The 15,158-nt window shown below is 42.3% G+C and overlaps 1 protein-coding gene across 1 annotated transcript in view; it reads left to right on the top strand.

The window, feature by feature from the left end:
• Window positions 1–12,444, top strand: part of RNF4 (ring finger protein 4) — a 39,320-nt gene extending 26,876 nt beyond the window's left edge. Inside the window, exons 6-8 of the mRNA XM_090035437.1 lie at window positions 261–426; window positions 5,037–5,085; window positions 9,421–12,444. Coding sequence (XP_089891563.1) covers window positions 261–426; window positions 5,037–5,085; window positions 9,421–9,570 — 365 coding nt within the window. The 3' untranslated portion in view covers window positions 9,571–12,444. The remainder of the gene's footprint in view (window positions 1–260; window positions 427–5,036; window positions 5,086–9,420) is intronic.
• The last annotated feature ends 2,714 nt before the right edge of the window (window positions 12,445–15,158 follow it).

Raw genomic sequence — 15,158 nt, forward strand, 5'->3', positions numbered from 1 at the left:
ATCATAGGTACATTGTATACTCTTACGACTTTAGCAGTAGACCCCTCCTGTAGACCCCACTAAAAGAATAGACATAAGATTCCTTTGGGGAGCTTTTATGTAATAGTGTAACTGAGCTAAAAAAATTTGAACTTGCTTTTGGTAAACTTAAAGAAGTGTTTATTTAAGTAATGTGTAACAGTTCAGATTTTCTGTTACTCCAATGTGAAAATACTATAAAATCCTATGAATACATCTAACTTGCCAAAATTAAATTTTAGAGAATCAGCAACCAAGGCGAAATCTAGGGCTAAGAAGCCAACGGCAGCCAGACAGTTGTGTATTAAGTAGTGATGATGAAGATGACCTAAGGGATACTGATGCATGTGAAAGAAATAATGTTTATGGAGGATCAAAAACATTGGAAGATGAAACTACGGATTCAAGGTAGGTGCTCTATGGTTTCACAAACGCATGTAAAATGCAGTGGTTACATATAAGTAGTCAAGCTTCTATCACATTTAAACATTACAGAATACTTAGACCTGTCTAAATTAACCTTCTGACTCTCTTAAGTGGTTCCAGAGTTTCATCTATGAGAGAACAGAAATATTAAAGCTCTTACTGAATTCAGGAGAGAGAACTAAAAAAATGACAGTGCTTTTGGTATTAAAAGAACACTGTCTCTTTAAGAGTAATTTAAAAAGTGGCAAGGAGAAAATGCTAATCAAAAGCTATAACTTCAGCAATACTCTGTCATATAAAGCTCATAGACCATATTTACACATGTAAATATTCCCTGTAGTATTGACTAGGAAATGAATACTCAAGATTTTGACACCAGGAGAACAGAGTGTATTACATCAGTAAGCAGACTTTTTTTGTAGAACTAATGAACACTATTATTCATTCACTATGGGCGTACACTCTGTGTGCATGTGGGGGGCAGGGTCCCTCTCTCACTTTAAGTCACTTAGAGACCATTTTTTTCTGTTCTGATATGCTTTTGTGGGTTGCTATATAGTGAGTACAAAAAGCTAAAGAGCATTAATAGTCTGCTGCTTACATGTGCGCCCTATTGATAATTGTCTGATATGGAAAAATCAGCTAGTTTCATAGTATAAAACTGTGTACTTGCCAGGAAAGACAGATTGCAATGTTAGTATCACTCAACCACTTAAAAAAACTTAAATTTGTATTTTTTTTTATTTTGAATCCTGCGAGTGCTTCCATTTAGAAGCTCCTGGACTACATTGCTACGAGCTTAATTGCTGTTACAATTAGAAGTCTTGAAACAAAATCCAGAGTTTATATAGAATCCTTCTGGTTTTTAATGAGGTGGAAGGAAAATGAGGCAGGTTAAAAGTTGAGAGAGAGAAATCACAACATAATAGGAAGTTACAAATAATAAATGGGGGGAAGGGAAAAACATTTTGAGGTAAATCCCATTGTCTTGAGGTAAGATCATTTTTTCTTCTCCTAAAAGAAAATTAAGGGGAGGGTTTTGATAACAGTTTTCAAATATCTGAAGGATGATTACAGAGATGATGTTTCTCCATGACAGTAGGACCTGGGACTAAAAGGAATGGCCTAAGTTTCATCTGGGTAAACTTAGGCTGGAAAGGGCTACCTAAAGAAGTTGTGGAATCTCCATCCTTGGAAGTTTTTAAGAGCAGGTTGGACAGTCATTTGGTTAGGATGGGTTAGTCAGGATAATCCTACCTTGAGCTGGACTAAATGATCTTGTGAGGTCCCATCCAACCTTATTTTCCTATGAATATTGAGCTAAGAAACTGATTGGGCAGCCTTTCCACCTAGCTGTGAAGGACTGACAGTGTTAGCCTCATGAAGCTATACAGGTAACCCTTGCTTAATGCTGTTTCACTTAGAGCTATTTCGCTATAATGCTCGTTTTAAATTGAGCACTAAGTGAAATTAGGTATCAATGAGTTGAGTTATAACGCTCACAGTCACTGTCTTGAGTCATTAAAAACAATTGTGGTCACACCATCGTGGGTCATCAAGTGTTTTGCTTAACACTCATTTCACTTAATGCTTGGTTTTTCAGGAACCAGTTAAGAGTACTAAGCAGGGGTTGCCTGTATGCTACTTCAGTGTAATTTAATCCCTCCCTCCCTCCCTTTACACGCTCCCCTCCTTGCCCTCCATACACACACTGAGAATTAGCAGGTTGTTCATTACTATTATTTAAGTGTGACAAAAGGAATAGCAGTGTTAAAGTGGTGCTGTAGACATTGGTTCAGGAATTACGCGAGAGGATAAGGATTTCTTTGTATAGTTTTGGCTGCAAGTAACAATTATGCAAACTTACAGAAATGTCTATACCTTATTCCTGTCCAAAAAATCTGGCTTCTTTAATTACTGGAGATTTTGTGATCAGCAGACAACTACATTACACATGGGATACTGACTTCAACTCTGTTCCCTGCTGTGCAGTCTTCTGCTTATGCCCTTCACTTTGCTGAGGTTGAGCAGAGTACTATGTGGATGTCCTGAGTCTTGTCTGTAGTTAAATTTTCTCCAGTTCCAGCCACATAAGTTGTTTTTAAATACCCCTGCACATTGCTGCTAGAGAGAATGGAAGAGCAATAGTGGAGTAAAAAATGCTTCTATGACGCTTCCTTGGAGAGAATATAGGTTTTGAGCAACACAGAAGATGAACAATTAGAGATTTTTTTTCTATCAAAATTTTGCATCATTATTTTAAATTTTCTATGGAAATACCTAGTTTGGCTTATTTAGACACCTAAAATTCTCATAGGTAGAATTGAAAATTCGTATTTCACAGGAGAACCGAAGGTGACTTTACCATACCTTCGGCACTCCTGTGAAATATGTATTCTCATTTCTACACAGGAGAATTTTTACAGTCTTTGCATTCTCCTATGCGTGATGAAGGATGTGTGCGCTCAAAAGCTTGCACATAAATACAATAATTTGTCTGGAAATATCTAGTTGGTCTAATAAAAGATAATACCACTTCCACAAGTTTTGATTCCTTTTGCCCCTAGACCAAAATGATTACAACCTTTTCCAGGGCATGAGAGCTGTTAACTGCAATGCTTTCTCAATCTATTTCTAGGAAGTAGAGAGAGCTAAAGTGTAGCAACAGCATTTGAGAGGGCTATGCAAAAACCTCAGACTTCTACCCATAGCTCCATTCCTGCCTGTGAATATATGAAATGTACTTCTTAAGCACAGGTACATGTACTTCTTAAGCACAGGTCTTAATTTACTTGTACCTTACCAGTGCTGGCCCTTGCTGTTGAGGTTTATTCTGCATAAAGTGTCTGTGTGATGTAAACTAGCAGTATAAAGGAACAACATTGTCTGCATGCATTAAATAACCAGAGACACAGAAAATGTTGGAGCTTGTTTTCCCTTCTATGTATATTTTGGTCATCTAGTATAACAATTTCTATTGTATACAAGTGACTGGCATTGTACACAATTGGAGTCTAAATTTAATTTTCATATGTTGACGTTAGTACAATAATCAAATGTATGGCCACAGATATAAAGGTTTAAATCTATGAAAGTAAAATGCACGATTGTAAAATTAAGACATAGGTATGTTCTTCAGGTAGATAAATTGATCTGTAGAATAGGTTAAACTACAAGGCAAACAAGATTTATCTGTAGGCTTGGCAGAATTTAATTTTTACATTAATAATTTTGACAGCTAAAATCAATGTCTTTTTTTAAGCATTTTTTTTGATTTTTATCAATTTTTAAGTTTTTTGGGATTGTAATGACAATATACTATTAAAAGCTTTATAAAATCATGTAAAAATTATAAAAAATAAATATCTGTAAATCAATAAATCCATACCTGCTTTTAAATCATTCTATTAATTTATCAAAAAAGTCAGGTGGGCTGGGACCAAGAAGAGGAAAGCAGCAGCACTCCCAGAGCTTTGGGAACACAAAGAGCAGTGGTGGCCACCCTCTGCCCCCTGCACTTAGCTGGGCAGAACCCTGCTGCCACCTGTCGCCCTACTGGAGTCTCAAATATCCCCCCCTGCATTTGGACAGGCATTTAAGTATCCTGTCCGGCCAGCTCCCTATACTTGTGAACAAGCAGTTAATTGCTTAATTGATGAGTCATTATGCTGCCCATTGTTTTCCTCTCTAACTCCACCCTTTGTACCTCCATTTCTTTCTCTACTGTCCAGGAATAGGGGTTTCCTGTTACAGTCCCCTTTCTATAAATTTCAGTTATTACTGATGGAAATATTTTTTTCTGTTGGTCTCAGTGTGAGGTGAAATCATTAATCATTGATTAAAATCGAATCCTGCCAAGCCTATTTATCTGATACTAAATGAACTACCTCTCCACTGTTGTTGGTGGTTTTGTTGGGGGGTTTTTGGCAGGGGAGGCGGGGCAAGTGGGTTACTATAAAAATGTGGTTCTAATAAGCTACTCTTATGCTTTTACTTAAGAATAGCTTATTACACTGAAGTAGTCAAATATTTAATAAAAAATGTATATAATTGAATAGCTTGTAGTGGAAGGGTGCTCATTTTTGGTTTACTTCTCTGTGAATTTTTGGAGTGCTGCTAAACTGGCATTTTTAAATATTTGTTACCTATTCTAAAATGAGAATGTGGAATGAGCTGAACTGTTAAATCAACTTCTGCCAAGACCAGCTAGCTTTTTCTCCGAACCAAGGTTGTTTGTAATCATCTGAAGTCAAGTGGGTCTTCTCTAGGCTCCTTGTGCGCCCTGTACAATACCGTAAGCTACAGTAAGCAAAAAAGATGAATGAAAGCCAAAGGCCTGCTTGCTTGTGAGGTGGTAGAAATCCTAACTAATTGTTACATGTTGCAATCTGAGGTTCTTGTAGGGTCATATGAGGCTTTGATCAACATAATAAACTTAGACAAAGCCTGCTTTTGTGAGTCTAAGGAAAAGAAGCAATTCTTGCCTGAAGTGATCACTAGAACCAAGAGAGAAATTACCAGATAAGATTGTCTATAATTTTCAGTGCATAATAGAACTAATCTTCTCCCTTCCTCCCTTTCTTTTTTTTAAGGCCTTCAGGTACCATTAGTTGTCCAATTTGTATGGATGGCTATTCAGAGGTAAGACTTTATATATGGTAGTGTTTCTGTAGTGAAAAATGTTGAACTGTGTTAAACTGTGTCTGTAACAGCCTCATGCAACCTGCTTGATGCCCTAGTAGTCAGGCCAGCCTGCTTGTGCTTCCCTGTTTCCTCTTGCCTGCCGTGACTTGATCTTTAGGGTTTTTAATAAGGGAGGCTACCACCAGAGACCAGGTAGGTGTCTTTTGTTGGGGTGTGATCTTTTGGGCTACTCTGCCCCCAAATTCTATGGGGTGAGCCTCTCTTTTGCAAGAACCTCAGTTGGCCCTTAGGGCCAATAATCGTGACCTCCTGCCCCCATTGTCATGACCATGCCTCGCAGCTGTTTCCAGTCTTAGGAGGCACTTTGCCTCGATATACAGTCTGGCCTACCCAGGCCTCCCAGCCCTTGCTGGGATCATGACCTTCCTGTCTTCCACGCACTCTTTCTACCTGTTCTCCTTTTAGCCTAGACCCATGGCACCAGGTCCCAAGTTATGAGCTCCAGTCCACTTCAGATTCTGGACCCTTGGCCCTGTATTTCACCCCTCTTGGGCCCTTGGCCCTCTCAGACCCAGACCGTCTCTGGCTTATGTTCTGCCCTAGCAGATCTTAAACCTTGGCGCGTGCCCTGCTGATACTGTATGGTGGCTTCCACAGTCGCTTCTTACAGTAGGGGCTGGCAATTATTTTGGGTAGAGGGCTGCTTACTGAGTTTTGGCAAGCCATCAAAGGCCACATGGCAGGCAGCCAGGGGCAGATAAATATTAATTTTATAAATTTTTTAGGGGCCCTACAGGCCAGATAGAATGGCCTGGCGGGCCGCATCTAGCCCCACGGGCTGCATTTTGCCCAGCCCTGTCTTACAGCCATTCCCAGTTCACCATTTAACTTCAGCATGAAGGTAGGCTGCAGCTACAGCTGCAACAAAAAACAAAAGCCTTCCCTCACCAGGTAAACAGTATGTCAAAAGTAGCAAAGCTACCAGTTTACTTGAAATGAGGAGACTTTTATTAAACAACACCATAGGAGAGGGTGAGCCCCTTGGAATGGGACACCTGAATGCTTGGGGCATCTTTATGTGTGCTCCAGGGCAGGGAGGTACTTTAATTAGAACAGGCTTGGGGGGCTCGAAATAAGCACCTGCAGCATCTTGTGTATTTAGTGTCCCACACTTCAAAATGGTGGCAGGGAGCTTTAAAGCTTGTTAGAGCCTTAATTAGCCCCCTCCCCCACATCTTTCTGAAGCATGGGGACACTGAATACATGTGATGCAGAGGCTGCTGGAGCACGCTTATTAATAGTCAGCTCGGACGCACATTGGTCCAGGCATCGGGCACATGTATAAATGCCTGCAATATTGGGCTTCTGGAGAACTCTGTTGCCTGTTGCACACAAGCTGCCGAGTCTCTGCCCTTCCCCAGCAAGCACCTTCCCTTGCCCCTGGGAAAGCTTTTCTGCCCACTCTGACTTGGGTACAGGGCTTATGGTTTCAAGAGCCCCTTCTCCCATCCAATTTCTTGTCTCGGCCCACATGTGGGCTTTTAATCTCACAATTAAAGGGCAGCCTTTACTCTTGCTGCTCTGTCCTCTTACAGGGATAGGGCCCCAGCTCCCTGATGTAGGTCCTTTCAGTCCAAACCAGCTGCTCCAATCACTGCCTCGCTTCTTCCCCCCCCCCCCCCCCCCGGCTAAGTAACAGGGTTCAGGTCCCCCTATACTGTCCAATAAAAGATATGCAATCAACTGTTTCTGAGATGCTATATTTACTTAAGATTCATTCCAAGATGGGGTCCCCCCAACCCCATTTAACATGGAGAAAAAAGTCCCTAGTCTTAGAATTGAGGACAAAGGGGTAGGCAGCTGCTGAGACTCTATCTTCAGCCCCAGCTGCAGCTGCTGCCTGCCCTCTGCCATTTTTCTACCTACTGCCTCTTCCCCAATCCCACGGTACTGGCTCCAAATTGCTGCTACAGGGCTAGGTTGAGCTGGGGCTGTGTTCTGTGTCCCAGCCTGCAGCAGGGATGGAGGGGGATAGAGGTTGTGGTGGGGGCAGGAAAGAAGTGGCACAGGTGAGCAGAGGGGCAGAAGCTGCAGGGAGTGCTCAGGCAGGAGAGGGAGTAAGTGGAGGGAGGACAAGTAGCAGGGGTAAAGCCATCTGCTTCCTCCCACTGCCTGCCTTCTACTGTTTTCCCTCCTGCAGGGGGGATGAATTTAAGATGATCCTCTAGTAATTGGATTCTATATATTGAAAATTATTACAAATCATCTATACACTTTCCATGTATAGAATCTAATTATTGGAGGGGATCATCTTAAATTCAGGGTCATCTTGGATTTGGGCAAATACAGTATCTATAGGGTCACGCTGATTCTCAGTAGTAAATATCTGAAAATGCTGCAAACCATGACAGTGTGTTCTCTACAATAACTTCTGTGGGAAGTTCAGCTCTTCCTTAAGAAAGCAGTATAGTTGTTAGAATTTTTTAATATTTGTATATATTTTTTAAATGTTCAATACAGGGCATTTGTTAAATAACTTACTCCCATACCTAGTATTATTTTATTAGAGTCTTTTCAGTTTCAAGTCATGACATACATATTACTACAAAATGCCTGTTTACCACCCCAAGTGTTTATTGTGTGACACTATTGCGTGACTTTTAAGCTATTTAAATAGCAAACGGAACTGGATATGTTGAGCCATACATTATAAAACCTCAGCTATCAAAGGGTGTACTGATCTGAAGATAAGTTGCTACTGAGAATGAGCTAATGACAATACCTATGTTAAGGTCTAAATCAGGGGTAGGCAGTGTTTTTTGGCCAGTGCGCCAAAAAAACCATGTCTACCTTGGAAGGTACAGGAGTGCTGGCATGCCAGAAAAACAAAATGAGGGCGGGGGAGATGCATGCCATGACACAGTACATGTTAGTATATAAATAATCATAAATGTTGTCTTTGTTGTGTATTCCTTTTTGGTTGAGCATGTTGCAGCGAGAGAGAGAGAGAGAGGAGAGAGACAAATAAGAGGTGGGGGGAGAGAGAGAGAGAGGAGAACAGGGAAAACCAGGCATGCGCATGTGCACACTCGCACAGAGAACCAGAACGTACTCAGAACAGACGTGTGCGCGCACGCACACACACACACACACACTCGGAACCAGACATGTGTCACACAGACTCGCAGAACCAGACAGAGGCAGATAAACATACAGAACCAGATGCACAGGCACATGGAGCCAGGCTTCCGGGCCACTGAACAAAGTCCAACCCAACAATGCCCTGGTCCCACCAGAGCTCCTGTGTTTCCCCGGGGAGCCAGCCCCCGGGCTGTACTGTAGCTGGCCAGGGCCCCAGCCCAGAGCCTGCCCATCAGCTCAACCACCCACCCACCCCACACAGCTAAGCCCTCAAAAGGTGTGGTGCTCCTGGCCAGGGGCAATGCCACCTCACCCTGGTGGGGGGGCTGGGTCAGGGCTGGGCTCGGAACAGTTGGGCGGCAGGCAGGCTTAGCTGCAAGCCCTGCTGCAAGCAGTGTGGGCTCCATGGTTGGCAGCAGCTACCCGAGCCTGGGCCAGCTGCAGCCAGGAGGCTGCAAACAGTTGCTCCAGGCTCCTGCTTCAGATCCATACCAGCAGGTGCATGTGCTCCTTGGAGCAGACGGTGGGGATAGGGCCTGAGGCAGCACAGCCCTCCTGCTGTCTGCTCTGAGGTGCACGTTCAGTTGCTGCCAGCATGGAGCCAATGCTGGGGCTGTGGAGCCCGGTGCAGCTGTTTGCAGCCTACCCACTGCCTGTTGCAGATGCCCCAGGCTGGCTACATACAGGTGCACTAGGCTCTGGAGCCCAGTCATCAGCGATGTGCTGGCAGTAGGAAGAGGCCAGGGTTGCACTGCCTCAGGCCCCTCCCACACTGTCTGCTTCACGGCACGCGCCGGTATGGAGCTGATGCCAGAGCCCGGAGCAGATGTTTGCAGCCTCCTGGCTGCAACCAGCCCAGGCTCTAAGTAGCTGCTGCCAACGACGGAGCCTGAGCTGCTTGCAACCACCTGCTGGGAGCAGCCTGGGCTTTGTGGCTGGCAGCAGCTGCCTAGAGCCTAAGCTGGCAGTTGTGTGCCAAGCCAAATGGCCTCACGTACCCTTTTGGGCACAAGCGCTGGGGTTTGCTGACCCCTGGTCTAAATGTACAGATTTAAAATCACTGAACGGTATTGTAGCTGCCATACATTGGCAACTACTTGCTTTCATGTGAGGTTTGTAATGTGATTCTTCTGTAAAACCAAGTTCCAAGTCTTGTATGCTTCAAATTCATTTTACATTTTTTCCTTCTAGATTATACAGAGTGGACGACTTATTGTGGCAACCAAATGTGGTCATGTTTTCTGCAGTCAGTGCCTCCGTGACTCCCTTAGAAATGCTAATTCTTGCCCAACTTGTAGGAAAAAACTCAGTCACAGACAGTATCATCCAATTTATATATGAGCACTTAAATTCTTCTCAGGACAGCCTCAACTGGATTTGGGGGATAATGTCAAGCATTTCCAGTATCCTGAACATTAAAGGAAAAGCAGGTTGTATACATGCCCCAATGTAATAAAACTGATTTTTGAAGAATAACTTGTACATATCTAAACAGCTTTTTTCTATGGTCCAATCTTAGTGTCAGAAGTTGCTTCTTGTTTTGTCAGTTGTTATAGTGTTAAGTTTTTGAGGGTCTGCAAACAGACCAGTCAGTATGTATTAGAAGTGAAGCAGTTTAATCCATTTTCTGCTGCTGCTTCTGAAATGCTTGTACACAACAGTTCTGTTTTGATATTTCTTATGCTTTTTAAAAATTACTTCTTTATCCCCTCCCCTCCCCACAAAGTATAATCATCATCTTGTCTGCAGTATGAACAGACCTTTAGCTTTTTCAGAGTTTTCAGTTGAATCTTACCAAGATGCAGGTGGCTGGTAGCAAGTTACTGAATAGCCTGCTGCTAAGGCATGTGGCTTAACTGCAGTGCAGTTTATTCAAATAGAATAAGGGTTCTGTAACAACTAGACATTTGATAACTTAAAGCAATATTAAATTGACAGCCCTTGCAATGCAATAAATTAACCTGCTTTTAGCCAGCAAATCCACTTTTCTTTAACCAGAATGCTTGAACATGCAAACATGTATTTATGAGCAACACGGGGTCTAGAATACATAGCCAAATTACAATACTTGTAATGTGAAAGTATTTTGTTTCTGGCATATTAGAACTGCTAAAGAATCCATTTGTTTAAATGACAATACTGTAGTATTTCCTAAATGTGATGATATGATCTCTTTAGTACTGTTTTGTGGCTCCTTCCAATAATAAATAGTTTATTGAAATGCCCCACCATGAGCATATTGGTGAAGAATAAGAAGCAAGTCATGTGTTGTTTTTTATCTGCTAAATACCAAACTACCCAGACATAGGGTGGTCCTCAGTAGAGTGTAATCAGTGTAGTTTAGTGAACATGCTGACCTTTTAAAAACTTTTCTGTTCAGCTGCTATCCTGACATCTGACAGGTTTTAGACATGTATACAGCATTAACAGTTAAGTGATGGGTTTAACCATAAGTTTATACAATTCAGGCTTTAATTGGTGGCTTGGTATTAATGATATTGGGGTGGAAGCTTTGAAAAAAGAGTAAAGCCAAATTATTTACTCTTTGTCCTTAAGATGAAAATGTGCAATAATATGTATATTCCTTTCTCTTTCTTTAGTAAATATCTGTTCAGGTATATCTATAAGAAGGCCGTATATTAAAAACAAGGTAAAAATGCACAGAAGTAGGTATTGGCCCATTTGCTATTAATTTCAGGATTCATTTTGAAGTACAGAATCTAATATTATCCCAGCACAAATCTACAAGCAGATGTGGTGCCCCAGCTGAACAGATGCATTTAATTGCAGTAACCTGTAAGTGAGATATTTAACATAAGATTTGCTCTTTGGGCCAATATTTTGATCCACATACAATAGAATGGACAAATACTAGCTGATGAGGCATCTTTAAGGTTGGAACTTAACATGTTAAGGGAGATTAAAAATAAACTGATGGCCACTTTGAAAGCTGGTAGAAAAATATTCTAACAGGTTTTCCTCTGGCTCAGAGAAGGACTTCCTAAAGCAGATTTGCAAGGTCTATTTGATTACCACAACTTCCTTGCTAGGGGTTTGGAGTTCTGCTTTTAAAGCAGCATGTTCTAGTGAGACATTTAAACTTAGATAAAAGATATGGTGACGCAAGACTATACTTTTTTTGGTGGAATATTGCCTAGATATGTTAGTATGTGAATGGCCCTTATTCCATAGAGGCTACTGGACCTCCTGTGTTGCAGTCCTTGTATATCAGGGATTTGATATTGTTACCTAGGAAAGCCTGCTGCACTGTGGACTGTAGCTGACAGTCCCCTGTATATATTGAAGGATATAAATCTCCTGTAGTTGCTTGCCTCTCCACTGAATTGTGTAAAACAACAACTAAATGAAGACTTTTCTAAAAACAAGTCTAGAGAATTTAATTGCAGTCTCCCATCTTTTAAATAGAGAACAAGGTATGGGCTTTGTATGTGTCTCATGAAAAGCAAACTGAGACACGCAACATCATCTTGGAGATTGCTCAGAAGTGTCCATCACACCCAAGGACAACAGCCCAGCATGAAACTGTCTAGAAATTTAGGGCCACAGACTTTCTTCTTCCTTCTGATAGGTTCTTCAAAAAAAAAAACTTAAGGTCAGTTTTACTTTGGAAACTATTATGTGAAGGGAAGACAGTAAAAGGATTGACAGGGTTGAGTAGCGTGTCCCCAGATGTTTCACTGAGGACTAGCCCTAGCCCAAACTGAGTTTGCACAATTCCCTCTATGTAAACACCACTTCTTGGTACCACTTTGTGAATCAATATGTAAACTGACTTGGACCCTTAGATACCATCAACTAGAATATTTAACAAAAGTTTTTAGCTTTTGTGAATCCTATGAAGTGCCACAAATTTTGTGTACTTGGAAAAAAAATTAAAACTTTCAATACCAGAATGGCAAATGTTAGCATTGCATTATAATAAAAAAACCAAAATATAAGTGATATATTTTATTTTTAATTTCCAGTTCAATGACATTGTTTCAGTATAACATAGTATCTTCAAGAACTGATAGATAATATAAAGTTTATTGCGTTTTGGGGTTTTTTTTGCTTATAAAAATGTTTGTCTTGTCATTGTGCACAGTTCCAATTTTCTTGTATTTAATTGTTTCATGTCTGTATGTCATGTCTACTTTGGACTCAACTGGTAGGCAAATCTTTAACAGATGGAAATAAAATTATTAATTTGTTCAGCGAGAAGTACTCTGGTTATTTTTTATTTTAATTTGTGGAGAAAGATGTTGTTTGCATACTCCTAAATTCCTAAAATTTTTAGTTCTTTTGGTGAAATATTTTTAATAATCTGCTTAATACTGTTAACCTAGAAGTCTTTTTACAATGCATCAATCTTCTATGCTTCATACTTAGAAATGTGCAAGTCTGAAACCGACTTGACTGAACTGTTCAGTTACCACTCAAAACCAATATTGTGTGTTGTAGTTCATAATGTGGATTGCTTTAAACAGCACTGATACAGCTGGAGGGGATGAAGGTTCATAGAAGGAGAAAACAAAGGCTTTGGAAGTGGTGGGGGAGGGTGTACAAAATAACAGCTCGACCTAACGAATGATAAAAATGCTGTCAGACTTGAAAGATGGTAGCTTCAAGTTTTATTTGACTCAGTTTCGTTGCTTTTATCTTAAATCTGAAACCTGGTTAACAATTTTTCTTCAATTTTGCATTTTTTTAATATGCAAACTTAGCATTATATATACTTGAGCAATTTACCAAGTATGTTCATCCTGTCTCCAGGCAAGTGAACTGTGCAAAAGAGCTCTCTGTATCGCTTTAAATTCATTCATTTTTAAAAGAATTGGAAGATCATCGGCTCCAGCCCCCTGCACCAAGCAGGAAAGATGACCCCAGGGTCAGGTGACCCCAGCAAAGTGACTGTCCAGTCTCCTCTTGAAGATTTTCAGGGTAGGCGATTGCACCACCTCTGGAGGGAGCTTATTCCACAGTCTAGGAAAAACTTCTCCACAGTCAGGGTGTCCAATGTTGAGCCTGAAATGGTCTTCCAAGAGGCTGTGACCATTACTCCTGGTTTTCCCCTCAGGTGCCCTGGTGACCAGTTACTCACCAAGCCCTTGATGTACCCCTTAGTGTAGTGGTAACCTACTACCAGCTCCCCTCAGCCTTCTTTTCCTCAGGCTGAAGAGTCCCAGGTCCCTCAGCCTTTTTTCATATGGCTTGCCTTTTAAGACTCTTATCATATGGGTGGGTGTTCTTTGGATTCTCTCAAGCTTGTCCACATCCTTGTTAAAGTGTGGTGCCCAGAACTGGACATCAGCTGCAGTCTCACCAGTGCTGAGTATAGCGGAAGAAGAATCGCCTCCTTGGCTTTGCTAGAGATGCATTGATTGATGCATGCCAGAATATTATTTGCCCTACTGGCTACAGCATTGCATTGCTGGCTTATATTCATACAGTGGTCTGTTATTACCCCTAGGTCCCTTTCATTCGTGGTGCTAGTCAGTTTGGTGCCACCAAGCCTGTAGGTGTGTTCGGGGTTGCTCATCCCAAGGTGGAGCACTTTGCATTTCTCAACGTTGAACTTCATCAGGTTCCAATCCACCCAACTTGCCAGCCTGTCTAGGTCCACCTGTAACTGTAGCCTGTTTTCAAGCATGGCCACGCTTCCCCATAACTTGGTGTTGTCTGCAAACTCGTCCAGTGAGCTCTTCACCCCCACATCCAAATGATTAATAAAGATGTTGAAAAGTACTGGACCAAGTACCGACCCCTGCGGGACACTGCTGCCTGATCCATTCACTACGACTCTCTGGATCCTATCCTGCAACCAGTTTCTCACCCACCCAACAGTTAAGCCCACAATCCTGCAACTTTCTCTCAAGGACATTGTGGGATACTAGATCAAATGCCTTTTGGAAGTCTAGGTATACAATGCCAACCTGCTCTCTCGTTAAAATCTCTGGGGAGCATGGCACAGGGGACACAACGGTGGGAGTCTACGACAGACCTCCGACCAAAAATCAAGAGCTTGACCAGGAGTTCGCCTGGGAACTGGCTGAGGCTGCATGCTCCAGAACCATGGTTGTCATGGGTGACTTCAATTACCTGGACGTCGCGTGGGAGGATCACTCAGCAAAATCCGAGCCGTCGCAAAGCTTTCTCTTGTGTGTGGATGACCTCTACCTGACTCAAGAAGTCTATGGGCCAAGAAGAGGCAAAGCGCTGCTCGACTTGGTACTGACTACTGGGGATGACCTAATCAGCGACCTAGTGATTGATGGGAAGCTGGGTGACAGCGACCACGAGCTGATCAGCTTCACCATCCACCATAGAGCTGGCAAGTCAGTCAGCAACACGGAAATCCTTGAAAGCTGAATTTGGCAAGCTCAGGAGGCTTATCAGTCAGGCCCTAAGGCACCGTGACCCCAGGGAGAGGGGAGTTCAAGAAGAGTGGTTGCTCCTCAAGGGAGTGATCCTCAATGCACAAGCTAAGTCTATTCCATCTTGGAGGAAAGGCAGCAAGAGGGCACAGCAGCCCCCCTGGCTCTCCAAGGACCTAGTAGATCTCCCAAGGGTAAAAAGAAAAGCCTACAAAGGATGGAGGACGAGATTCATCTCCAAGGAAGATTATTCTGCACTAGTCCGGTCCTGCAAGGAGCAAACCAGGAAAGCCAAAGCTGCAACTGAACCCAAACTAACTTCAAGCATCAAGGACAATAAAAAGTCCTTTTTCAGATATGTGGGGAGCCAGAGGAAAAGCAAGGGCAGCATTGGACCCCTGCTGAACCAGATGGGGCAACTGGCAACTGACGTCCAGGAAAAAGCCAACCTATTAAATGGGTGCTTTGTGTTGGTCTTTCATCAGTCCCATGGGATGGCCATGCCAGCTACGGGACAGGGCGGTCCAGGTGAGGGAGATCCCCTGCCCTCCATTA

This window comes from Crocodylus siamensis, chromosome 2 (assembly GCF_052110815.1).
Source record: "Crocodylus siamensis isolate JL-2025a chromosome 2, ASM5211081v1, whole genome shotgun sequence".
Lineage (NCBI taxonomy): Eukaryota > Metazoa > Chordata > Crocodylia > Crocodylidae > Crocodylus > Crocodylus siamensis.